Genomic DNA, 26,566 nt, shown 5'->3' with positions numbered 1-26,566 from the left:
AGCTCTGTCTCCTGAAGGGACAGGTGTCTACACATATTATTTGGGATTCTTCTGTGAGGAAGATTTATTTTTCTTTCTCCATTGTTTATTTATTTAATCATTTACATCAGCATGGATTCATGAATATTTATTTTATACTCTGAGTTCTAAAAAATATTATTTATTTCGTGGCTCAAATTCTTCCCACTTTGGCTATGGGTTGCTCTTTAATGTTGGCTCCTGTGTCCCTCTGACATGCCTTCATCCTTTTTTGGTTTTGGGATGTTTTACTTTCCAACACTGTTCTTGTATTTTCACCCTAACCAAGATGCCCTGGTTCTAAATGGTATTTGGAAAGCGAGATCTGGGCAGTGAGTGTACTCATTGCTTCTGGGATGTCATTAATTCTAACACCTCGGCAGAGAGAGCTAAGTAATATACATATGTATACTAAACCATGTACACACCTATCCATAATTATTTCTGTATCTATCCATCTGAGTAAACATTAGTATGAACATGAGTTCATACTAATATCTCTGGCTCTAATCCCACATCAGATGATTTATTTTTCCCTTCCCTTCTTGCTTATCTGTAAGTTCCCTATTTGACAGTGTAAGATCTAGTTCCCACAATTCACCATCCACTTACCTAAGTCGTTCAGCTCCCGTATACATGTAAAGCAAGTTCAGAACTGTACCCCCATGAAAAAATTTACCACCTGGAGTACAGTATTTATACAGTTTCTTTTGCTCTTAACCTTACAGTTTTCAATTAAAATTTGGTTTTCTAGGTCAGCTTCTATTTTTTCCCACCTCCTTGCATCATTTGTAGTAAGTTTATTTCTTTTGCATATAGACGTTCAGTTGTTTCAGTATCATTTGTTGAAAAGGCTATCTTTTCTCCATTGAAATGCCTTTATACCTTTGTCAAAAATGAGTTGACTGTATTTGTGTGGATCTGTTTCTGGATCTCTTTTCTGTTCTTTTATTCTTTATGTATATTCCTTAGCCACTACCACCTGCCTTTGATTGCTGTACCTTTATAGTAAATCTTGAAATTGGGCAATGTGAATCCTTCTACTTTATTCTTTTTCAGAATGATTTGGCTATTCTGTTTTCTTTGCCTTTTTATATAAGTTTTAGACTTATCTTGTCAATGTGTACAAAAAAAAATGCCTAGATTTTGATTGGGATCATATTGAATCTACAGATCAAATTGGAGAATTAACAACTTTGTTAACAACATTGTTTCTTTAATCTATGAGCATGGTATATCTCCTCATTTATTTAGATCTTTGTTTCATGAGTGTTTTATAGCTCTTCACATATCTTATATATGTTTTGTTAGATTTATACCTACATACTTCTTTTTTGGTGCTATGATAAATGATGCTTTTTTTAAATTTCAAATTCAGTTTTTTCATTGCTGGTATATAGAACACAGTCCATTTTTTGTATGTTAACCTTGTATCCTGCAACCTTGCTAAACTCACTTATTAGTTCTAGGCATTTTTTTGTAGATTCTTTGGAATTTTCTACAAGTTCTCTGCCAATAAAGGCAGTTTTATTTCTTCCTTTCTGATCTATATGCCTTTTATTTTTCTTGCCTTATTGAACTAGCTAGGAATTCCAGTGCAAGGTTGAATAGGAGTAGTGAGAGAAGACATCCTTGCCTTGTTCCAGATCTCAGGGAAGTTTCAGTCTCTCATCTTTACTGTCATATATGTCCTGTATTTTACTTTTATATATAATATAAATACCCAATACCTTCTTACTTTTATTGCTTTAAACAATTGTGTTTTAGTGTGACTAAAAATAAGCTGGAGGCACCTGGGTGGCTCATTCAGTTAAGCATCCAGCTCTTGTTTTCGGCTCAGGTCATGATTTCAGAGTCATGAGATTGAGCCCTGTGTGGGGTTCCATGCTGGGTATGGAGCCTGCTTAAGATTCTCTCTCCCTCAAATAAATAAATAAATCTTTAAAAAAAAAAAGATTATAGTTTTTCATTTCTTTCATTTCTGATGCTCTTTATTTCTTTGTGTAGATCTAAGATTGTAACCTATATCATATTCCCTCTGCCTGAAAAACTGCCTTTAACATTTCTTGTAGGATAGGTCTGCTGGTAGTGAATTCTCTTAGTTTTCATTTGTCTGAGAAAGGTTTTGTTTCTCCTTCACTTTTTTTTTTTTTTTTTTTTTAAGAGCACATGAGCAGGGCAGGGAGAGAGGGAGAAAGAGAACCGACTTAACCAACTGAGCCACCCAGGTGCCCCTCTCCTTCACTTTGGAAGGTATTTTCACTGGATATAGAATTCTGGGTTGATAGTTTTTCTTTCAACACTTTACCTATGTCATTCTGTTGTCTTCTTGCTTACCTGGTTTCTGACAAGTTTGCTGTAATTCTTATCTTTGTTCCTTTATTGTAGGTGTCTTACTTGGGTTGCCAGTTCTATAGACTGGACATCTGGGATCAGGGTGCCAGCATGGTTGGTTTCTGGTGAAGGCTCTAGTCCTGGTTTATAGATGGCCACCTTCTCACTGTGTCCTCCCATGACCTCTGCTAGTGAGAAAGGGAGTACATGAGCTCTCTGGTGAGTTAAAAGTATACTAATTTCACTTTTAGGACCTATTTTACCTTAATTACTTCCTTAGAGGCCCCATGTCCAAAAATAGTCACGCTGATTGTTAGGACTTCAACATATGAATCCAGAGGGGGTTATAAACATTCAGTCTATAACAGTAGGTAAGGTGGGTTCTTTTCCCTCAGCTGCCTTCAAGACTTTTTCTGTCTTTGGTTTTTAGCAGTTTGAATATGATATGCCCAAATGTGATTTCTTTGTTTTTTTTCCCTGCTTGGTGGTCTCTAAGTTTCTTAGATATGTGGCTTTGTATCTGTCAGTAATTTTGGAATATGTTTACCCATTATTTCTTCAAATATTTCACCTGTCCCATTCTTTTTCTTCTCCTTCTGGGATTCCTGTTGCAATGCTTGCATTACACTGTTTAATACTATCCGACAGCTCTTGGATGCTCTGTTATGTTTTTCATTCTTTTTTCTCTTTGCCTTTCAGTTTGTGTAATTTCTACTAATTCAACTTCAAGTTACCTGATTCTTTCCTTGTCTCTGTCAAGTCTAGTGATGAGCCCTTTGAAGGCTTTCTTCATATGTTGTTACATGGTTTTTTATTTTTTAGCATTTTCATTTGACTCTATTATAGTTTCCATATCGCTGTTAAAATTATGTGTCTGATCTTGAATGATGATTACCTTGTCCATTAGAGCCTTTAATGTTATTATAAGTTATTTAAAAATTAAAATTCCCTCTCTGTAGTTCCAAAATCTGTCATATCTGAGTCTTGTTGTAAAGATTGATTTATCTTTTTAGACTGTGTTTATTGCTTATCTTTTGGTATGTCTTTGTTGTTGCTGTTGTTGTTGAAAGCCAGGCTTGTTGTACAGGGCAATAGAAACTGAGATAAATAGGCGTTTAGTGTGGAGACTTGTGTTAATCCAACCAGGAGTTGGACTACATTTCAAGTTTGTTGTTGCCATGGTTACCATTGATGAGGTTTGCTATTACTATGAGCACCATAGACTTCAGTTTACACTAGCAACTTTGTTTTTGTCTCCTTTTTTTGGCTTCAGGTCTTCCCTTTGTGCTGTTCCCCAGAGTGAGTCTATCTCTTTTGCAGGTCTCTCACTTGTACTCCACTGTTATGACTGGGGGTTTGTTTGTTTGCATGCTGGTGGGGTGTGGATGAGGGGAAGCACTCTATAACAATCTTATTAAATCTCAGTCTTTGGAGTGCACAGTATTGGGCAGTCAGAAGAATATCTGCTCCTACTCCTCTGTTCCCACCTTTTAGTATCCACTGGCTCAGTCTTTAACCTTAAAGTCCTTCCCTCTGTAAAGGGAAGCCCTTCCCCCCAGCTGCAGTAGCATTCCACTAGTGTCCTCAGGTGGGGCCACTTACAGATGAAGGCTTTTATTTTCCAAGGGAGAATGGTCTGGGCAGATTTTACAGTGGTTTCTGTTCCTCTCCACCAGCCAGAACCGTGGTAGGAACTTTATCTGGATTCTCCCTGATCCTCTCTGTGAGAGCCTGCAAAAAGGTGGAAACTCTATGGAGTTCCTAGAGCAAAAGCCTGCAAAAAGGCGGGAACGTCCCTATGACTATGACCCCCAGATAAAATACAACTTCAGTCCATAACAGTAGACAAAAAGACTTTATCACATAGACTAGTTTCCATTTAGTAAATGTACACATTGATGGTGTTTGAGCTTTTTTGCAAGCGCTTCAGATCTAAAATGCACTTGGTGGGGTGCCTGGGTGTCTCAGTCGGTTGAGTGTCCCAACCTTTGGTTTCAGCTCAGGTCATGATCTTGGGGTCATGAGATCGAGCCTCACATCAGGCTCTATGCTGGACATGGAGCCTGCTTAAGATTCTCTCTCTCCGGGGCACCTGGGTGGCTCAGTCATTTAAGTGCCTGCCTTCGACTCAGGTCATGATCCCAGGGTCTTGGGATCAAGCCCCGCATCGGGCTCCCTGATCGGCAGGGAGCCTGCTTCTCCCTCTCCCTCTGCCTGCCGCTCCCACTGCTCATTGCTCACTTGCTCCCTCTCTCTCTCTGTCAAATAAATAATCTTAAAAAAAATTTTTTTTAAAAAGATTCTCTCCCTCTGCCTTACCCCACCCTATCTACCACGTGCACGTGCTCTCTCTCTCAGAAAACAAAAATGCACTTGGCAGTTGTCTCCTTTGCTTCTGGACAATCATGCTCCACATAGTGTATTTCTCCACCCAGTTTATCATCAGGTCATTTTGCATCTGATGTATCATATTCTGCACAGGTGATTTTTTACCTCCTTGTAGACTTTATATAGCCATTCCCAGTAAGCAGTCACCAAGGCCATGGCAGAATTATTCCTCTGGACATCAAAAAGATAACGACACTTCTGAGCCAGTACCTGCTATGACTTCTCTGAATAGTCACATCCTGGATGTGTTTGATGGGAGCCTGCTTCACCTCTTCTAGTTGGGCATTTTTTTTACTCATTAAGTTTATTAGTTTATGGTGTGCAGTACCATATTTTCTAATTATATAGATGAGGTGCCGATATGGTAGAGAAGTTCTCTAGGGCAATCACATGAATTTCTTTGGATAGAAAATGCAAGATAAGTCCTTTGACATGTTTTAGGATAAGAGAACTGGAGGAATTTCTCAGGGATGAGCCCATGACAGATTTGTCCTCCATATTCAGGAAGTGGTTCAGGGTTAAGTAAGACATGGCTGCCCTCTATGATCCTTGTTACCGACAATTCCCCTGGACCTAGAAGTGCTGCATTCTTCGGGGGGGCGGCCACTCTAACCGTGGCAGGAAGTACCACCTGGGACAGCATGGTCATTGATGTGCAAGTGTGTTTTAGTGTTCCTGTGGCCCTGACAGGATAGCCTCTCTGATGTAGCAGTATGATGGCCTCACGCAATGACCTTTTGAAAATAAAAATCTAAACTCCTCTTAAATCCCATTGCTCAGTGGGGAGCCTGCTTTCCTGTCCCTCTGCCGCTCCCCCTGCTTGTGCTCTCTCTCACTCTCTCTCTCTGTCAAATAAGTGGATAAAATCTTATATATTTATAATATATATATTTTTATATATATATAAAATGCTGTGTAATACAAAATTTTGGCTCAAGCAGATCTCTGTTAAATGTTTTTCTCTTTTTTCATGGAAAAGTAGACTTAAAAAAAGGCTAGTTTTCCCCACTCCATCAGAAAATGGATTTCCTTTGGCGCCTACACCACCAGCCACAGAGTTATAATTCTAGGAAGATAGTTACACTGTAACTTAGGTGTGCATGTGAACAGGGTTGGCCAGCCTGAGGATTTCTCCAAAGGCTTATTATCTGTGTTAGATTCCTGTCTGTAAGTCACAACTGCTGTCTCAGTGCTACCGGAACATTTCAATGGATGTGAAAATAGCTACTTTCTGTTTTCACCCCCCACATAACCCTCAGCTGTACTTGTTATTCATAAGAAAATTCTTGTAAATAATTTTTATTTCTGGCCGTCCAGTTCAACATCTCAGGTGTCTGAAAGGAAGGTTACAAAGATAATTTGGGGTTAGTGCTTTAGAGAATGTGGACATTTCATCTTGAGGAATTTGTACTGAAACAGGTAATTTGGATTGGAAGATCAGGGCAAATCTCCCTTCCATAGTAGAAATGTTCCACTGTGTGCTCTCATTTTTTTCTCACAGAATACTCAGCAATTAAGTAGCTTGTCAGAATCAGCCAATTCACCACACTTTTCCTGAAGTGAAATGGGGAGGTGGGGTGGGGAGAAGCTTAAATGTTTTTGTAATTATACTACATAAATGACAACTATTGTGAAGACAGTCTGAAGTCTTTGCTTTGCTCTTGTGACTTTCATAAGGGGTATCACTTGCTACCACTGACCATTTTTAGGTAATTTTTTTCTCTCACTTTTATTATAGCCTACTTTTATTAAAAATAGAAAAATTAAAAAATCATATCTCTACAGTAAACCATTATGCTTCTGTCATCTTAGCCCCTCAAGGGGTACATTCTTCTTTGAGGAGCATGGGGGCTATCTTTTCTCAGGGTATTACCAGAAATGGTTAATCCTTCTCAGAGGAGGGAGGGCTGCCTAATGATCATCAAATACTTTTAACTTTTTTCTGGACTTATTTTATTTGTTCATCACTTTTAAAAAGAGCACAGTGTAAGAATATTATTCTAGGGCGCCTGGGTGGCTCAGATGGTTAAGCATCTGCCTTCGGCTCAGGTCATGATCCCAGGATCCTGGGATCGAGTCCCGCATCGGGCTCCCTGCTCCTTGGGAGCCTGCTTCTCCCTCTGCCTCTCTCTCTCTCTCTCTCTCTCTCTGTCTCTCGTGAATAAATAAATAAAATCTTTAAAAAAAATATTATTCTAGGCTTTTAATGCAGTATGGAGTATCTTTAAATTTAAATAGGGTTATTTACATATCTCTACTCTATAATCTAAATGAAGGGGCTGTATTGCTATGTTTCCCATAATAATGAGGGAGAAATATTAATTGCTCTCCTAACTAGATACTTTACTTTTGAGTAACATAGTGAGATACAAATCATCTGTGAACAACACTGAATATATCTAAGACTATGTACAGCACTGATTCTTGTAGTACTCATGACCACCTTTTCCTTACCCACTTGGCAGAATTGTTTCCTTTAATGCTCCAGAGTTCTGTTACCATGATTAGCACACTGTTTAGTGGTTATATGTTCAAAATTAAGTTAATTAGCTATTTGTTGATATGAAATTCATTAGTGTTTTGGTCATGGCACTTTTACTTATTTTTTCAGTTCTTCTGAGGTATAATTTATAAAACTATAAGGTACTTAAAATGTACAGTAGGATGGCTGCTGGGAAGGTGGCAGAGTAGGACGTCCCTGGGCTCACCTCTTGCCACGTGGCCGCCTAGAGAGCACCCACATCGGCATAAATAACCCAGAAAGCAGCCCCAAAACTGGCAGAACAGACTCTCCACAGCCCGGCATAGACAAGAGGCCACAGCGAAGCAGATCCACCCCCTCCGATCGCTCTTGGCAAGATCCCATCAAAGCGGTGCCACAAGCCTGGCAGTGGGCGCGCGGCCCAGACGAGGGTCAGCACCGCTCCAGAGTGAGTCCTGCCCCAGGGAGAGGGAAGATAACACACACCCGTCTGACTGTGACCCCAGCGGTGGGCTGGGGCCAGGCAGCTGGTCTGTCTGCAGGCCCCACCCACCACCAAAAGCTTCTCAGGGGACAACACAGGGAACGTGCCTGCAGTTTGTTGCTACTGCATCTCTGGCAAACACCTGGTCTGACTCAACTCAAGCCCAAGGCAGCTCCGGCCAGACCGGCCCACTAACACCATGGGGACCAGACTCTGCCCACAACAGGCAGAGAGCCATCACAGGCTGGACTGAAGGTAAACACATCCCAGCCACAACGGTAGGACACCCCTGGAGCAACACATGTATAGGAGACACCCCCTGCAGCACCACTTTCTGGTGAAAAGAAGACATTGCGCTACAGGACCTCTTCTTCATAAGCCACTACTTTCAAGTGCAGTTGACATAGCTGACTTTCCTAACACAGAGAAACAGACACAGCAATAGACAGAATGAGGAGACAGAGGAATATGTCCCAAATGAAAGAGTGGAAAAAAAATCAGAGAAGTAGACCTAAGTGAAATGGAGATAAGTAATTTGTCTGATAGAGAATTTAAAGTAATGCTCATAAAGATACTCACTGGACTTGAGAAAAGAATGCAGAACCTCCATGAGACCCTCCACCAAGAGATAGGAGATGTAAAAAAGGAACCAGTTAGAGCTATTGGACTCACTAAATGGAAATAAAAATAGACCACCTGGAATAAATAGCAAACAAGAGGAAGTAGAGGAACGGATCAGCCACCTGGAGGACCGAGTAATGGGAAGTAATCAAGATGAGCAGGTGAGAGGGGAAAAAAAATACACAAAATGAGAATAGACCCAGGGAACTCAGTGACACTGTCAAGCATAACAGTCGCATGATATGGATCCCAGAAGGAGAAGAGCGGGAAAAGGGAGAAGAAGATTTGTCTGAAGAAATAATAGCTAAAAACTTCCTGAATCTGGGGAAGGAAAGAGAAATGCAGATCCAGGAGGCACAGAGAGCCCCCAACACAACCAACCCAAAGAGGTCTGCACCAAGACACAAAGTAAATAAGATGGCCAAAAGTAGTGAGAGAGAATTTTAAAAGCAGCAAGGGGAAGGAAAGCAGTGATATACAAGGGAAACCCCATATGGCTGTCAGTGGGTTTTTCAGCAGAAACTCTACAGGCCAGAAGGGAGCAGCATGATCAATTCCAACTGCTAAAAGGAAAAAATCTACAGCCAAGAATACTCTATCCAGCAAGGCTTTCATTTAGAATAGAAGGAGAGATAGAGTTTCCCAGAAAAACAAAAGTTAAAAGCAAAACCAGCCACATCCCTGTCACACATGCCATCGGCCTTTGGGTCCCAAATTCACAGTCCAGCTGCCCTCCTGCCCGAGTCAGCATGCCCAATGCCGAGTCAACATGCCTTCACCTCAGATTGCCAGGGGCTCAGACTGCACTCTTCCCCACAAATTCCAGCCCCTGTGCTCAAGTTTGTGCACAGAAGTGGGCTTAATTATAACAGCAGAATGAAGCAACCCAAACAGTGACACTATTTCTGTGGACTATAGAATGGATAAAAGGTGTGTGCTAGGCTGAGAACATCTCCAGCGTGCACATCAAAGAACAATACATACAGCATGATTCTGGTTAGTAAAAAAAAAAAAACAAAAAAGCAAAAAACCTGGAAAGAATAAAACAAGATGAAATCAGAGAGGGAGACAAACCAAAAGAGACTCTTAAGCATAGGAAAGAAACTGAGGGTTGCTGGAGGGGAGGTGGGTGGGAGGGATGGGGTAACTGGGTGATGGGCATGAAGGAGGGCACATGATGGAATGAGCACTGGGTGTTCTATGCAACTGATCACTGAACTCTACCTCTGAAACTAATAATACACTATATGTTAATTAATTGAATTTAAATTAAAGGAACCACCCCCCTGCCAAAAAAATGTACAATAGGATGATTTGATGTACTTATACATTGTAAAAGGATTCTCACCATTGGGTTAACACATCTGTCACACACCTTTTGTGTGTGTTTGTATGTGTGTGTGTGTACACTTAAGTTCTCTCTTAGTAAATTTCAGTTATAAAATATAGTATTAAAAACTACAGCCACCATGTTACACTTTAGGTCCTCAGACTACATTCATCTCACAGCTAAAAGTTTGTACCCTTTTTCCAGGCTCTCCCTATTTCCCCCGCTCCCCTCAACCACTTGCAATCACATTCTACTCTCTGTTTCTAGTTCAACCTTTTTTTTTTTTTTTTAAATAAAGATTCCACATATAAGTGATACCACCTAGTACTTGTTTTTCTCTGGCTTATTTTACTTGGCATAATGAGCGTGATGTCCTTAGGGTTCATCTATGTTGTCAAAAATGGCAGGATTTCCTTTTTTTAAGGCTAAATCTTCCATTGTGTATATATATATATATATATATACATATATATATATATACACCATATTTTTAAATTCATTTATCCATTGATGGAAACTTAAGTTGTTTCCACATCTTGGCTATTGTGAATAATGTTGCAATAAACATGGGAGTGCAGATATCTCTTCAGATAGTGATTTTGTTTCCTATGGATATATACTCAGAACTGGGATTGTTGGATAATATGGTAGTTCCATTTTTAATTTCTTGAGGAACCTCCATACCGTTTTCCATAGGGGATGCACCAGTTTACATTCCCAACAGCAGTGCACAAGGGCTCCCTTTTCTCCACATTCTTGCCAGCATTTATTTCTTGTCTTTTTGATAATAGCCATTCTAACAGTTGTCAGGTGATAGATATCTCATTGCACTTCTCTGATGATTAGTGATATTGAGTAGCTTTTCCTGTACCTGTTGACCATTTGTATGTCTTCTTTAGAAAAACATCTATTCAGGTTCTTTACCCATTTTTTAAATGCGTTATTTGGGGGTTTTTTGCTGTTGAGTTGTATAGGTTCCTTGTATATCTTAGGTATTAACCCTTTATCAGATATGTGGTTTGCAAATATTTTGTTCCATTCCGTAGATTACCTTTTCATTTTGTTGATGGTTTTCTTTGCTGTGCGGAAGCTTTTTAGTTTGAAGTAATCCCACTTATTTTTGTTTTGTTGCCTTTGTTTTAAGGTGTTCAATCCAAAAACTCATCTCCAAATCCAGAGTCAAGGAGCTTACCTACTGTGTTTTCTTCTAAGAGTTCTAGTTCCAGATCTTACATTCAAGTCTTTAATCCATTTTTAGTTGCTTTTTATGGATGGTTTAAGATAAAGGTCCAGTTTTATTGTTTTGCAGGAGGCTACGCAGTTTTCCCAGCACCATTTATTGAAGAGACTTTCCCCCTTTGTATATTATTGGCTCCTTTGTTGAAAATTAATTGACCACATATGCATGGGTTTACTTCTGAGCCCTCTATCCTGTTCCATTGATCTGTGTGTCTTTTTTTTTAATGCCAGTACTACACTGTTTTGCTTACTGTAGCTTTGTGATATAGTTTGAAACCAAGAAATATGATGCCTCCAGCTTTGTTCTTCTTTCTCAAAACTGCTTTGTCTATTCAGGATTTTTCATGGTCCCATACGAATTTTAGGATTGCTTTTTTTATTTCTGTGAAAAACCATTGGAATTTTGATAAGGACTGCAATGAATCTGTAAATTGCTTTGGGTAGTATGGCCATTTTAACAATATTAATTCTTCCAATCCATGAGCACAGTGAGTCTTTCCATTTATTTATTCCGTGAAAAGATTCACAACAGCTGTGTTTTGGTTTTTGAAAAGGAAAGAAAACTTTATTGTTTTTAATATAGAAACCTAATAGGAACAGAAGAGGAAAGAAATCTACACATAGATGAAGGTAATAGTAGGCAAGAAATGAGAATAAGGCAAAGTTACGTCAAATTGGGTATTTACAACATCCAACCTCATTAGCTGGGGAAGCCCCGTGGAAACAGCTAGGCTGGAGTTCCAGTTGAGAGGTCTGGGCAGAGCATCCTCCCCTCAGGTGAGACTTCCAACTGACAATATTTACAGGGCACATAACAGGGTTTGAAGTTAAACATTTGTTTGTCTACATGCAATTTGGAGCAAGCTGCATTTCTTTGTTATCATGTTTTTATGTTTTCAAGGAGCCTGGGCTATGTGTGTCTGCCTCCCTGCCTGGATTCTATTCTAGGGAGCCAGTGCAGCCTGGAGCAGGAGGGGATGTGAGACAAGATTTATAGATCTTGGTATCCAGAACAGAAGGGCCAGTTCTGACCTGGAGGCCAGATAATATATTTCAACAGCCAGGCTCCCAAGGTTATTCACACATCACAAGTCTCACAAACAACATTCCTTAGCCTGCCTACGTATGTGCAGGTCTAGGTGGCTGGTTATGCAGTACAAATCACAGAAAAAAAATCTATCCATATAGGACATTTGTGTCTTCTTCAGTTTCTTTCACCAATATTTTATAGTTTCCAATGTACAGATATTTTACTTCCTTGATTAAATTTTATTCCTAAGTAGTTTTTTCTCTTTAATGCTATTGTAAATGGGATTAATTTCTTAATTTCTCTTTCTAATAACTCATTATTATGTATAGACGTGCAATTGATTTTGTATACTGCAGTTGTACTAAATTCGTTTATTCTAACAGTTTCTAGTGGAGTCTTTAGGGTTTTTGATATATAATATCATGTCATCTGCAGAGAGAGACAATTTTACTTCTTCCTTTCTAATTTGGATGTCTTTATTTCTTTTTCTTGCCTAATTACTCTGACACTTCCAACACTATTTTGAATAAAATTGGTGGGCATCCTTGTCTTGTTCATAATATTAGAGGAAAATTTTTTCAATGTTGAGTGTGATATTAGCTGTGAGCTTCGCAAGTATGGTCTTTATTATGTTGAGATACGTTCCTTCTATACCCAATTTGTGGAGAGGTTTTATCATGAAAGGATGTTGAATTGTGTCAGATACTTTTTCTGCGTCTATTGAGATTTTTATCCTTCATTTTGTAACATGGGAGTATCACAGTTGAGTGATTTGTGGATGTTGAACCATCCCTACATCCCTGGAATAAATCCCACTTGATCATAGTGTATGATCCTTTTAATGTACTGTTTGATTTGCTGATATTTTGTTGAGATTTTTTGCATTTATGTTCATTAGGGATACTGGCCTATAATTTTCTTTTCTTGTGTCCTTGTCTGGCTTTGGCATCAGGGTAATACTGGCCTTGTAAAATGATTTAGGAAGTGTTCCCTTCTCTTATATTTTTTGGAAGAGTTTAAGAAGGATTGGTATTGATTGAAATATTTGGTAGAATTTACCAGTGAAGCCATCTGTTCTTGGACTTTTCTTTGTTGGAAGGATTATGATTACTTATTCCGTCTCTTTACTAGTAATCGGTCTGTTCAGATTTTCTAATTCTTCATGATTCAGTCTTAGTAAAAGTTGTATGTTTTTAGGAATTTATCCATTTGTAGGTTATTTAAGTTGTTGGTATATAATTGTTCATAGTAGTTTGTTACAATCCTTACTATTTCTGTGTTTTCTCTTTCATTTCCGATTTTATTTGTCTCTTTTTTTCTTAGTCTAGCCACAGGTTTGTCTATTTTATCTTTTAAAAAAGACAGCTCTTAGGTTTTTGGTTTTTTTTTTAATCCTTTCTATTGTTCTTCTAGTCTCTATTTCATTTATTTCTGCACTGATCTTTATTTCATTCCTTTTGCTAACTTTGGGCATAGTTTCTTTTTCTAGTATGTTGAGATGTATAGTTAGGCTGTTTGAGATCTTTCATTTTTTCTAATGTAAGTGTTTACTGCTATAAACTTCCCTCTTAAAACTGCTTTTGCTGCATCTCATAAGTTTTGGTATATTTTGTTTCCATTTTCCTTTGCCTGGATGTTTTTTGATTCCCGTTTTGATTTCCTCTTTGACTCATTGGTTGTTTGTAAGCATGCTGTTTAATCTCCACGTATTTGTGTGTTTTCCAGTTTTCCTCTTGTAATTGATTTTTAATTTCATAACACCATGGTTGAAAAAGATGCTTGATATGATATCAGTTTTTTTCAATTTATTAAGATTTGTTTTGTGGCATATAACATATGATCCATCCTGGAGAATGTTCTATGTACACTTGAGAAAAATGCATATTCTGCTGTTGCTGAATGAAATGTTCTGTATATGTCAGTTAGGTCCATCTGGTCTAACATATAATTTAAGTCCAATGTTTCCATAGTGATTTTCTGTCAGTGTGATCTATCCATTGTTTAAAGTGGGTTATTTAGGTTTCCTACTATTATTGTATTGCTGTCTAGATCTCCCCTGAGAATGTTAGTATTAGCTTTATGTATTTAGGTGATTCAAAATTGGGTGCATAATTTTTTTTTATTAGATGAACTCATTTGATAAATTAGGCAAAGAAAAATATGTGCAACTGAGTAAAAAGCACATTCTCATACTACTTGAACACACAGCAGTGGTCAAAAATAATTGTGGAATGGATCCCAAGATTTAAAGCAAAAAACACCCTCTACAGAAAACTTCAGGCTTCTAACTTCACTGAATCCAGTACTAAACATGCCTCCTTATATTCCTCAGCTTCTTGCAAGTCTTTTCCACTCTCTACTAACTGCAAAAGATCAGTACATGTGGCTTCCAACCTGTGCTGGCAATCTGGGATCATTATCCAGGACTCTTGTAGGATCTCTGCCTGCTTTTTAATTGGATAATTTTCACCATCTTCAGCTTTCATTTTTTTAAATCTTTTCTTCTTACTGTTTTGCTTCTTTTTCATGCATAATTTTTTCTTTGCCCAATCGCTTCACCATGCCGGTTTTGATCTTGATCTACCTCATTTGAGGCTTGACCATGACCCATTGAGCACCACAGGAAGGAGGGGTGGAGAGCCAAGGGAACCATGGAGGAAGACCGGTGTATAAATATTTATAATTGTTATATCCTCTTGATGAATTGACCCTTTTATCATGATATAATGACCTTTTTTTTTTTTTATCTCCTTACAGTTTTTGGCTTAATGTCTACTTTGTCTGATGTAAGGCTAGCTACTCCTGCTGTCTTTTGGCTTCCATTTGCATGGAATATCTTTTTTCCATCTCTTCACTTTCAGTCTCTGTGTGTCCTTAAAGTTGAAATGAGCTGCTCATAGGCAGCAGGTTGGGTCCTGGTTTTTTTTCAGGACTGAATGGCCTGTATTCAGCCACTGTATGGCTTTTCATTGGAGAATGTAGTCTGTGTACATTTAAAATAATTAATAGGCGTGGACTTATTGCCATTTTGCTGTTTTCTAGCTCTTTTGTAGTTCCTATATTCCTTTCTTCCTCTCTTGCTTTCTTTGTGATTTAATAATTCTCTGTAGTGTTATGCTTTGATTCCTTTCTCTTAACCCTTTTTTGCTTATTTACTGTAGGTTTATGCTTTGTGGTGACCATGAGGCTTACATAGGGCATCTTGTAGTTTTAACAGTCTGTTTTAAGCTGATAACTTCAAATGTATACAAAACCTCTACATTTTTATACTCCTGCTCCCACAGTTTGTGTTTGATTTCACAATTTACATCTTTTTTTTTTAAGATTTATTTATTTATTTTAGAGAGAGACCATGAGTGGGAGGGGCAGAGGGAGGGAGAGAGAATCTGAAGCAGACTCTGTGCTAATGTGGAGCCCAACGTGGGACTTGATCTCACAACCCTGAGATCACGACCTGAGCCAAAACCAAGAGTCAGATGCTCAACTGACTGCAGCACCCAGGTGCCCCACAATTTACATCTTTTATAGTGTGCATCCATTAACAAATTATTATTATAGTTATTTTTAATACTTTTGTCTTTTAACCTTTTTTTTTTTAAGATTTTTTTTATTTATTTATTTGACAGAGAGAGACACAGCGAGAGAGGGAACACAAGCAGGGGGAGTGGGAGAGAGAGAAGCAGGCTTCCCGCCGAGCAGGGAGCCCGATGTGGGGCTCGATCCCAGGACGCGGGGATCATGACCTGAGCCGAAGGCAGACGCTTAACGACTGAGCCACCCAGGCGCCCCTTGTCTTTTAACCTTTATGCTAGAATTATAAGAGATTCACCTACCACCATCACCATATTATTCTCAATTAAACTATTTATATATACACCTTTACCAGTGAGTTTTATAGTTTCATGTTTTTATGTTACTAGTATCCTTTACTTCAACTTGAAGCCCTTTTATTTTTAAAAGATTTATTTATTTATTAGAGTGCACTAGTGGGGAGTAGGGCAGAAAGAGAGGAGGTGGGGAAGCAGACTCCTGATGAGCAGAGAGCCCATTGTAGGGCTGGATCTCAGGACTCTGAGATCATTACCTGAGGCAAAACCAAGAGTTGGACACCAAGAGTCGACAAAACCAAGAGTCAGCAAAATCAAGAGTCAGACACCTAACTGACTGAGCCACCCAGGTGCCCCTTGAATTAGTCCTTTTCAGGGTTGGGTATGACATAAGGCTGGTCTAGTGTTAATGAATTCATTTAGCTTTGGTTTGTCTGGAAAATCCTTTTATCTCTCCTTCAATTGTGAAGGACATCTTTGCTGGGTAGAGTATTCTTGTTTGGCAGGCTTTTTCTTCTAGCATTTTGAATATATCATCCCACTCCCTCTGGCCTGCAAGGTTTCTACTGAAAAACTTGTTGATTGTCCTATGGAAGTGCCCTTATATGTAACAAGTTGCTTTTTTCTTGCTGCTTTTATGATTCTCTCCTTGTCTTTAACTTTTGACAGTTTAATTGTCTTTGTGTGTGCCTCTTTAGATTCATTTTGTTTGGTATTCTTTGGGCTTCTTCGATGTGGATGTCTGTTTCTTTCCCCAAGTGTGGGAAGTTTTCAGCCAGTATTTCTTTGAGTAAGCTTTCTGCCCCTTCCTTTCCTCTGCAACCCCTATAATGCATATATTTGTACTCTTGATGGTGTCCCATCAGTCCCTTATGCTATCTTCATTCTTTTTTCCCTAATTGGATGAATTCTCTGCTCTGTCTTTAAGTTGGCTGATCCTTTCTTCTGCCTGATATAGTCTGCTGTTGAACCCCTTTATTGAATGTTTCAGTTCAGTTACTGTATTCTTCAGCTATATAATTTATGTTTGGGGTTGTGTTTTTTTGTTTTTTTTTTTTTTTTTTGTATGTCTTTGGTGAAATCCTGTCTTTGTTCATGCATTGCTCTCCTTACCTCAGTGAGCATCCTTATGATCATGGTTTTGAACTGTCGATTGGGTAAATCATTTATTCCATTAAGATTGGTTTCTGGAGATTCATCTTGTTCCTTTGTTTGGAAGATATTCCCATTTCTCTATTTTTCTTGACTCTTCCTGTTGGTTTCTGCATATTAGATAAAGCAGCCACCTCTCCTAGTCGTTACAGAGTGGTCTCATGTGGGAGATAAACCTTGTCAGTCAGCCTCGCCCAGGTTCTTGGTTGTCTCTCAAACCTTTGTGATCATCCAATCTGCTTTCCTTGTTCTTAGCTCCCAGTAGTTGAGCTGTACCAGCACCTGCCAGTGTTCCAAAGGGGAGAATTTCAGTCAGCACCTAGATGCAAGCCGATTAAAAACTGTACCCTCAGGCAGCAGCTGGGAATGTAGGTAACTAAGCCCCTTCCAGGGAGAAATTATGAGATGTGTTTTGCCTGCTCCCTCTGCACTGAGCCCAGGTATATAGCCACAAGGGGAGAAGGGTGCTCCTACATCCATTTAAAAGTTACTTCTTTGTTATAGTCCTGTAGGACCTGTGAATGTAAGCGCCATTGGCTTTCAGAGCCAGGCAAACCAGGGTCCCATCCCTAAAGTGGTAATCATAAATGTTGGGTGACCAGATTGTGTCCAAGCTCCTTCCAGAGAGATGCTTGTGGTTTGGTTTTATCACTGGAATGAGCTAGAGGGAGAAGGCAGGGGAAGGGTCCATTGGGCACTTCCTTTGGGGAGGACCACAGCCAACCCCTAAAGGTGTACTAAATAAGAAGCTGGACCCTCAGGCATTAGCTTATAAAATATACAGTCAAACCGCTTTCAGAGAGACTGGGAGATGGGCATGTTTGTCTGCTCCCTCAGGGATGAGCCCTAGGGGGATAGCCATAGGGAGTGCGCACACATCCATTGAGAACCACTTCTTTGTTTCCTGTCGTTTTATGTATCTCATGGACACAAGCCCCAGTGGCTTTCAGAGCCATTCATTTTAGGGGTCCATCCTCTGGGTGGTTGTTTTAAAAGAGGAGGTGCTAGATGTGCAGTCCAAACCCTTCATTCCTCAGAGAGAAGCTCCGAATTGGGAATTCCCTCCCTATTGTATGGTGCTGTGCTAAGGATGGGGTTTCTCTCAAGAGTGTGTTTCAGCCTTTCCTACCCACTTTGATGTGGGTATTTCCCTGATAGGGAAGAGTCACTCAGCTGGTTTCTAGATTTCTTTCAGAGGGAGATGCTCCATTTGTAGTTACACACTGAATGCATCCAAGGGAGGAGGGAAGTCCAGGACCTCCTATGTCACCATCTTGGTCCCTCCTCAGCATTTTTACTTTTTAATTTTTCCCAGAAAGAACTAGAGAAGCAGAAGAGAATTAAGAGGACCCAGCAGCTGGAAGCAGTAGCCAAAGAACATTATGAAAGGGTGTTGCTAAGAAAAAAAGGCCTGGAGCCTTGGAAGAGATTGAGAATGCAAAGCAAGCAAAACATCCAGGTATAGTGTCACATACTTCCTCCCAAAATTACAAAATGGACTTTTCTTTTTTTTTTAAGATTTTATTGATTTATTTGACAGAGAGAGAGACAACAAGAAAGGGAAACACAAGCAGGGGGAGCATGAGAGGGAGAAGCAGGTTCCCCACCGAGCAGGGAGCCCGATGTGAGGTTCGATCCCAGGACCTTGGGATCGTGACCTGAGCCGAAGGCAGATGCTTAACGACTGAGCCACTCAGGTGCCCCAAAATGGACTTTTCAAATGAAATAAATATCCAATTAGGATTTGAGGGTTGTTTGGTGATTTAAAAGCCAAAAATATAAGCTAATTGAGTGTGTATGTATTTCTTTGTTTTGGATAACAGTTCAGATTTGGTCTTCCAAGACAGAGAAAGATTTCTATAACTGGATAGGATGGGAACAAAATGAGTAGATTTTTTATTAAAGACTTTCAAAGTAAGATGAATAGAGGCGTCTCTCAATTTTAGCCATGTTTCTCATAAAAAGGAAATAATTACCATAAAGTATTAGGTTTCTGTTTCAATAAAGCAGCATAACAAACAGCCCTCAAAAATCAGCAGCTTACAATTTAGGCATTTATTTCTTACACATCTATGGGCCAGCTGTGGATTACATTCAGGTCTCTCCACAGCCTCTTTCTGATTTCAGCAGTAATTCGGGCCATGCTTTTCACCTGGCAAATGTCTACAGTGCAACAACTAAACCCAATGATGTAAACCCATACGATACCTCTGCCTGTATCAGGTCCATTGACATTTCATTGGCCAAAGCAAATCACAGATCCAAACTCAGGGTCATTAAGGGAAGGAAAAGGTTCCATCTACTTCATTGGGAGGCATTATGAAATCACATACAAAGAGTAGGGATATATAATCCTATTATAGGGAACAATAACCTACTCTGCCACACGGAGATATATAAAATCAAATAACATGAAACTTCAAACTTACCCAGTACATAGGGCAGGGCATTCTAAACTAAATGATCAGAAGCTCAAAATAGATGAAATGTTATTTTTAGAATTCTGTATAAAAATAAGCACAGTAATCTATTCTAGGTATGACAACTCTTACTTACACATTTGGCCAGGTTAATATTGAAAAGTAAAACTAGCATTTTGGGTTATGAAAACCAAATAGCGTAAGAGTCCCACTAAATTGAGTAATGCTGCAGATTATACCTCTGGAAACATGACGTAGGCTCCCTGCCTATTCGTTCTTCATTCTTTGTTGTCTTCCTGTTTTTCATACTTTCTTTTTACCTTCCCAAAATGCCCTTCCCATTGTTTTTTCTCTGTCCCTCATTTTTTGTCCTCAGCCTCCTTACCAATGGTTCTGGAATTACTGAGTATTCCAAACCAGCTGAGGAAGCCCATTTGTGGTGATCAGGCCTGAGGGCAAGAGGATCCATCTGTGCCCCAGGTCATTGCTATTTTGCTGTGGCTTTTTCCTCGTAATGAGAGGGGAGGGCTGACTCTCTAGTCTTCTGAGTGAATGAATCTGGAAATAAAATTTTTGAAATTTGAATTGAAATTTTCCTTACAGTACACTACTACAAAGATCATTTGCTATTCAACTCAATGCTTCTAGTTTTGTATTATCTGGCTTTTGTATATTTGGGGGGTGGTCATTTATTAATATACAAAGGAAAAGCAGGGAATGGAAAGATTCATTCTTATATTCCTATCAGTTCTTCTTTTTTGGTCCTAGTATTTGACTGAATAAAATTTAAAAAAGGTATAAAATTCTGAAACAAAATTGTATCTATGGGGGAATAACCAAATTAAAATTTTATAATTTCTTTATTAGAATATAAAAATAGAAACAAGAGTTTGAGCTCAAAATGACAACTATAGGCTTTAAGTACAGAAAAACCCAATTAAAATAAAAACAGGAAAACAGATCTGAAACCAGCATTTCCAAGTTTTTCTGTTCATAAAACCTGTTTTCTGTTCATCTGGAGAACTTATAAAAATGCACATTCCTAGTCCCACCTCCAGGTATTCTCAGTAGGTCTGAGTTGTTGGCTGGTGTGTGTCAGGGAATCTGCATTTTTAATATGTAGCCCGGGGTGGGGGTTGGGGGGCGCCTGGGTGGCTCAGTTGTTGAGCGTCTGCCTTCAGCTCAGGTCATGATCCCAGGGTCCTGGGATGGAGCCCCACGTCGGGCTCCCTGCTCGGCAGGAGGCCTGCTTCTCCCTCTCCCACTTACCCTGCTGGTGTTCCCTCTCTCACTATATCTCTCTCTGTCAAATTAATTAATTAATTAATTAATTTAAAAAAAAAGTAGCTCAGGGGATTCTGAGTGGTCTGAGCACCACATTTTGGGAATCACCTCTCTAGCTCATAACAAGTGTATTAGCTTCCTATTGCTGTTACAACAAATTACCACAACCTTAGTGGCTTAAAATAACACATTTATTAACTTAAAACTGGACTTGCTGGGCCAAGGTCAGAGTGTCAGCAGGGCACATTCTTTCTCATGGTTCCAAGGGGAGTGGAGTCTGTTTCCGTGCCTTTTTCACCTTCCAGTGGCCACCTGCATCCTGTTGCTCTCAGCTCCCTCCTCGAATCACTCTGCTCTCTGCTTTCAGGTCACACGTACTGATGCTGACCCTCCCGCCTCCCTCTGACAAGGATTCTTGTGATTACATTTAGGGCTCTTGCATATCATGCAGGATAATCTCCCCATTTTACGATCCTTCACTTAATCATATTTGCAAAATCCCTTTTACCACCTAAGGTAGCATATTTACAGGTTCCAGGGATCAGGACGTGGCCATCCCTTGGGGCCACTATTCAGTCTATCACAACAAGATAACAGAATTCTAGAACATTAACAGTCCTCTCCACCTCTTTCCATTTGTAATAAGGGCACTGAGCCTTAGGAGAACTGACTTGCTTAAAGTCACATAGCACGTTGGTTACAAAGCTAAAGTGTAGCGAGCACCTGTGAACATAGCCCAGGAACGCGGCCCGGTTCTGGCACACCGTTAAACTGTATAAGGATCAGAGAGTTTATGTAGATGGCAACCACCAGTTGAAAGTTAAAAAATAAAAAGAAGTAAAAGGAAAAGTTCTGGAGGACAGTAAAAGGAACGGGTAGCTTCTTTACCCGTCTTAGTTGGCTTCCAGGAAGGGATAGAAAAAAATTAAGAAAAAAGAAAGGTCCAGTTAAATAGTCCCTGCCTTGTTTGTAACATTTTTTCGGAAGAGTTACTTAGCATTTTCCCTTAAACTCATGTGTACTATAGGATATTTAATCCAAAAACCATTTTCCGAGCTTCTGTGAGACCTTCTGATAATCTTTTTCTTCCTGGTTCTCTGTTTTCCCAGAGGACGAAGAGCAAGGAGCATAGGAGACTCCCCGTGCCTTTTGGCTCACAGGTGGGATGAGTCAGGCCAGACAGCGGTCTCAGGTGCCACAGTGACCTCCTGGATGGTCATTTTGGCCAATAAATTGGACTGTTAAGAGATTCACTTGGATCATTCCCATTCACGGTGCTGGCTGGCTAGGCAAGGCTTAGAAAAATGTGTGATTGGACAGGATTAAGAGAGAAGGGTTTTTCCCTCCTGCCTCTTAAAAGAATATAACAGTTACCTTTTAAAACTCATAAACTCTGAGTTACATGTTTATTTTGATAGAATGATGCTCTCTCTGACCCTTTTAAGTTGGTAAGACATTTAATTATTCATCATGTTGTTTTCCTATCAAATGGTTTTGTGGTTTATTGATAATGTCTAAATTTCAATGCTGGTGACAGCTCATACTATAAAACTAATTGAAAGTATTGGCATTTCCCCAATTAGACGGTGGTTAAGTACATAATAGAGAGGTTTATTATGGAGTTGCTGTCCAAGCTCCAGGAGAACAAACTGAGAATATCATCAGCCACGCACTTCAAAACTTGACACAAGTGGAATAATGGCTTTGGAGGTTTATTCCATTTTCCTAATAACCAGCCAGTCGCTGTGGTCTTCGGGGAGTCAGCGCTGAAAGGCTGTGCATGATGTGAATCTAAAACCCCTATAAGATAGGGTCAGTAGTCAGAGCTCTTAAGACATAGTCTGAATGCCCTTAAGATTTTTCCCTCTGTAACTGCCTACGTGTAGTTTATAGCATCATTTGCCAAGGTGATGTGTATTTCCTTAAATGATTAAACATATAAGGAATAATTTCCTTTTCTCATTTAAAAAATTGTCCAGGTGGCCGAAGAACATCACTCTTTGGCTCTACAGAGAAAATGCCTGCTGTCCTGGTTCCAGTATAGTCAGGAAATCCTGGCTAGGAACACAGCCCGGGCCGATCAACTCTATTGCCAAATATTGCTTAGGAGAGTTATCCGGAGCTGGCAACAGGTAAGGCCACAGAGAAGGAAGCTTTAAATATATGTCTCTGCTCAATCCTATGTAAGAAAATTAGATGCAATCCAGATGTCCATAACCATTGTTTTTTCAAGAACAATATAGAATAGTCAATCCAGTTCCTTGCTTTGAAATGAATATGAAAATGTCACATCACTTCTTTCTTAGTATAAAACATTTTTCACAGTGTCCATAAACTGTTCATAAACTGTAATGTATCATTACATTAGCTTTTGTTTTTATACTCATTTCTTGTTTCTTGTCCCATAATTGCTCAAGTAATTTTGTTAGAAACCTACCCCCTCAGGCTTAGAACTGTTTCCACACCTCTGGCTCCATTGTTTTTTTTTATACATTGCAGAGGATATTATCTTGGCTGCCATGTTATCTTTTTCTCTTTATGCCCCCAGTGTCCTTTGTTCTTTTGTATTGGTTGCAGTTCTCTTTTGTACTGTTTATTTGCTCTAATTCTTTGTCTACGACATTGTTTGTCTCACTTCTGTTCCTGCCCTCATCCCCAGTACCTGACTGATATGGAGGAAGAAGTACAAAAACTGCGGGTGCATCTTCTTCAGAAAAAGATATTCAGGGCCTGGTTTAACATGGTCAGGGAGGCCAAGACCGATTCCCAGAGCAAGCGTGAGATTGCAGGGCAACATCATGACAGGTGAGTTTCCAATCTCTGAGGAAACTCACTCAGACTTCACAACCCTTCCGCAGCATATTCTATGCCCAGAATATGGCTGAAAGATGAGGTGGGGGCTGGGAGATCTGGGTAGTAAAACATATACCAGACAGCGGGGAGAGTCTCAGCTCACGCACTGACTACGTGGAAACCCCTGGAACTCCAGGGTCCCCATCTTAAAAGGGGGAGGAGGATGCCTGCCCTTCCTGCCTCACAGGGGCTGTCCAGAGGGTAAAAAGATGAGAAATACATGAATCACACCTGAGCAAAGTGTACTGTCTGTTAGTCATACAGGTTTATCTTTGAAGTTCAGTTGTTAACATTTATTGTGAAATATAACACAAATACAGAAAAGTACTTAAATCATACAGAAACAGCCTAATGAATTACTGTCAAGTGGACACCCATGTCAGCACCACTGAGGTCAATGTTTTTTTTCTTGGATTTCTAATTTTAAATATTTTGGAAAGACATGTTCTAAATTTCATTACATACTTCCCCTTGCAAGTAAACAAACAATCTGTGTTTCGATGATCAGTAGTCATTGCTTATGGAGCATGACGTGGTGGGCATATGCCTCCAAGCTCTGAGGCAGGAAGACTGCAGTTTAGGTGGAGAAGGGACCCCTTCCTCACTACACCCAGATTAATTTTTGGTTGCTGTGTTTTCATTTGTGTGTATGTGCCTGTGCTAATGTCTGGTGTTTATGAAAGTGTTCCTCTCTTGCCACTAAGGTGTCGCCACCACCAGCAAACCCTGCTCACCCTTGCTTGCTTTACAGGTTACTGAAATCTGCGGGCTGGGAAAACGATAAGCAAGTTGATTCTAATTTGATCTAGAAGAAAATAAGCAATGAGTGAGGGTACTCAGAGGACTTGTCTTTGAATAAATGCTTCACTTTGAAGGTTGAAATTTGAGACTCAGGGTCTGTGTGTGACCCTGCACAGATAACCTTTCAGAGCCTCCCCATTCCTCTTTTGGAAAATGAGGATAACAACAGAACCAATCTTAGGGCGTTGTTGAGAAGACTAAACAGGGTAACACAATACCTCACTCGACACATGCTTAGCCCCCAAATAAGAGCTACTTTTTGTTTACTGTCATTGTTTAAGTGTTGTTAAACATCCTGTCTGCCCACCTCTACTTTCTTTCTGTTTCTCAGCTGCTGTGTACAGACTGAGAGACGCCCTGGGGCGGCTGCCCGATGTGGCACAGGACAGCTTGACAGGGCTTTCATACACGCCAGAGAGGAGGGGGCCGAGTGAGGAATTTCATTTTCAGGCAAGCACACTGAAGCTACAAGCAGGTCGGTTGCCCAAGGTACACAAATAACAAATGGTGGTGCCTGGGCAATAAACATAGAGGTGCTTATATTTTTTCAAATTCGTGTTTCTATATTCTTTGAGTAAATACCCAGTGGAATTATTGGATCATAGGGTAGTTCCATTTTTAATTTTCTGAGGAACCTCCATCGTTCTCCACAGCAGCTGCATCAGTTTGCATTCCCACCAACAGTACACAAGGGTTCCTTTTTCTCCACATCCTTGCCAACACTTGTTATTTCTTAGGGTTTTGATTTGCATTTCCCTGATGATGAGTGATGTTGAGCATCTTATCATGCACTGGCTGGCCATCTGTATGTCTTCTCTGGAGAAATATGTCTTCATGTCTTCTGCCCATTTTTTAATTGGATTGTTTTTTTGTGTTGAGTTGTGTAAGTTCTTTATATATTTTGGATACTAACCCCTCATTGGATATATCATTTGCAAATAGCTTCTCCATTTTGTAGGCTGTCTTTTTTTGTTCTGTTAATTGTTTCCTTTGCAGAAGCTTTTTATTTTGATACAGTCCCAATAGTTTATTTTTGCTTTTGTTTCCCTTGCCTTAGGAAACCTATCTAGAAAAATGTTGCTATGGCTGATGTCCAAGAAATTACAGCCTATACTCTCTTTTAGGATTTACATGGTTTTAATTCTCACATTTAGGTCTTTAAATATGTTAAGTTTTTCTGTATGGTGTACTAAGAAAGTGGTCCAGTTTCTCTCTTTTGCATATAGCTGTCTGGTTTACCCAACACATTTGTTGAACAGACTGTCCTCTTCCCATTGCATATTCTTACCTCCTTTGTTGAAAATTAATTGCCCATATAATCATGGGTTTATTTCTGAGCTCTCTATTCTAGTCCATTGATCAGCATGTCTTTTTTTGTGCTCTTGCCATTCTGTTTTGATTACCACAGCTTTGTAGTATATCTTGAAATCTGGGACTGTGATACCTCCAGTTTTGTTCTTCTTCAAGACTGCTTTCACTATTTGGAGTTTTTTGTGGTTCCATACCAATTTAGGATTATTTGTTCTGGTTCTGTGAAAAATGCTATTGGTATTCTGATAGGGATTGCATTAAATCTGTAGATTAACTGAGTTGTATGGACATTTTAACAATATCTGTTCTCCCAATCTATGAGCTTGGGATATCTTTCCATTTGTTTGCATCATCTTCCATTTCTTTCATCAATGTTTTATAATTTTCAGAGCAAAAGTCTTTCACCTCCTTAAAGTTATTCCTAGGGATTTTATTATTTTTGGTGCACTTGTAAATGGAACTGTTTTCTTAATTTCTCTTTCTGTTAATTCATTACTGGTGTATAGAAATGCAATGGACTTATGTATATTGAATTTGTATCCTGCAACCTTATGAATTCATTTATTCTACTAATTTTTTGGTGGAGTCTTTAGGGCTTTCTATAGTATCATGCCATCTGCAAATAGTGAAAGTTTTACCTTCTGCCTTACCAATTTGGATGATTTTTATTTCTTTTTCTTGTCTGATTGCTATGGCTAGGACTTCCAGTATTATGTTGAATAAAAATGGTGAGAGTGGGGCATCCTTGTCTTGTTCCTGATAAGGGGGGAAGCTCTCCATCTTTCGCCACTGAGTATGATGTTAGCTGTGGGTTTTTCATGTATGGCCTTTTGTTCTTTCTTTCTCTCTTTCCTTCGTATCTGGCCTTTATTATGTTGAGGTATGTTCCCTCTAAACCTACTTTGTGGAGAGTTTTTATCATGAATGGATGTTGTACATTGTCAAATGCTTTTTCTGCATCTACTGAAATGATCATTTCTCTTGTTGATGTA

At 39.5% G+C, this 26,566-nt stretch overlaps 1 protein-coding gene and 1 pseudogene across 1 annotated transcript in view; one reads left to right on the top strand and one right to left on the bottom strand.

The window, feature by feature from the left end:
* The window catches only part of CCDC191 (coiled-coil domain containing 191), an 88,379-nt gene that overhangs the window by 52,727 nt on the left and 9,086 nt on the right, over positions 1 to 26,566 (top strand). The window contains exons 14-16 of the mRNA XM_028110639.2: positions 18,221 to 18,364; positions 22,589 to 22,741; positions 23,269 to 23,414. Coding sequence (XP_027966440.1) covers positions 18,221 to 18,364; positions 22,589 to 22,741; positions 23,269 to 23,414 — 443 coding nt within the window. The remainder of the gene's footprint in view (positions 1 to 18,220; positions 18,365 to 22,588; positions 22,742 to 23,268; positions 23,415 to 26,566) is intronic.
* Positions 14,203 to 14,530, bottom strand: LOC114214788 (tubulin-specific chaperone A pseudogene; annotated as a pseudogene).

Source organism: Eumetopias jubatus, unplaced genomic scaffold (genome assembly GCF_037043125.1).
Source record: "Eumetopias jubatus isolate StellerSeaLion01/CBP00866 unplaced genomic scaffold, mEumJub1_p1.0 scaffold_1, whole genome shotgun sequence".
Lineage (NCBI taxonomy): Eukaryota > Metazoa > Chordata > Mammalia > Carnivora > Otariidae > Eumetopias > Eumetopias jubatus.
Note: the sequence above shows the minus strand (reverse complement) of the source record. Positions and strands in the feature narration are given on the sequence as shown.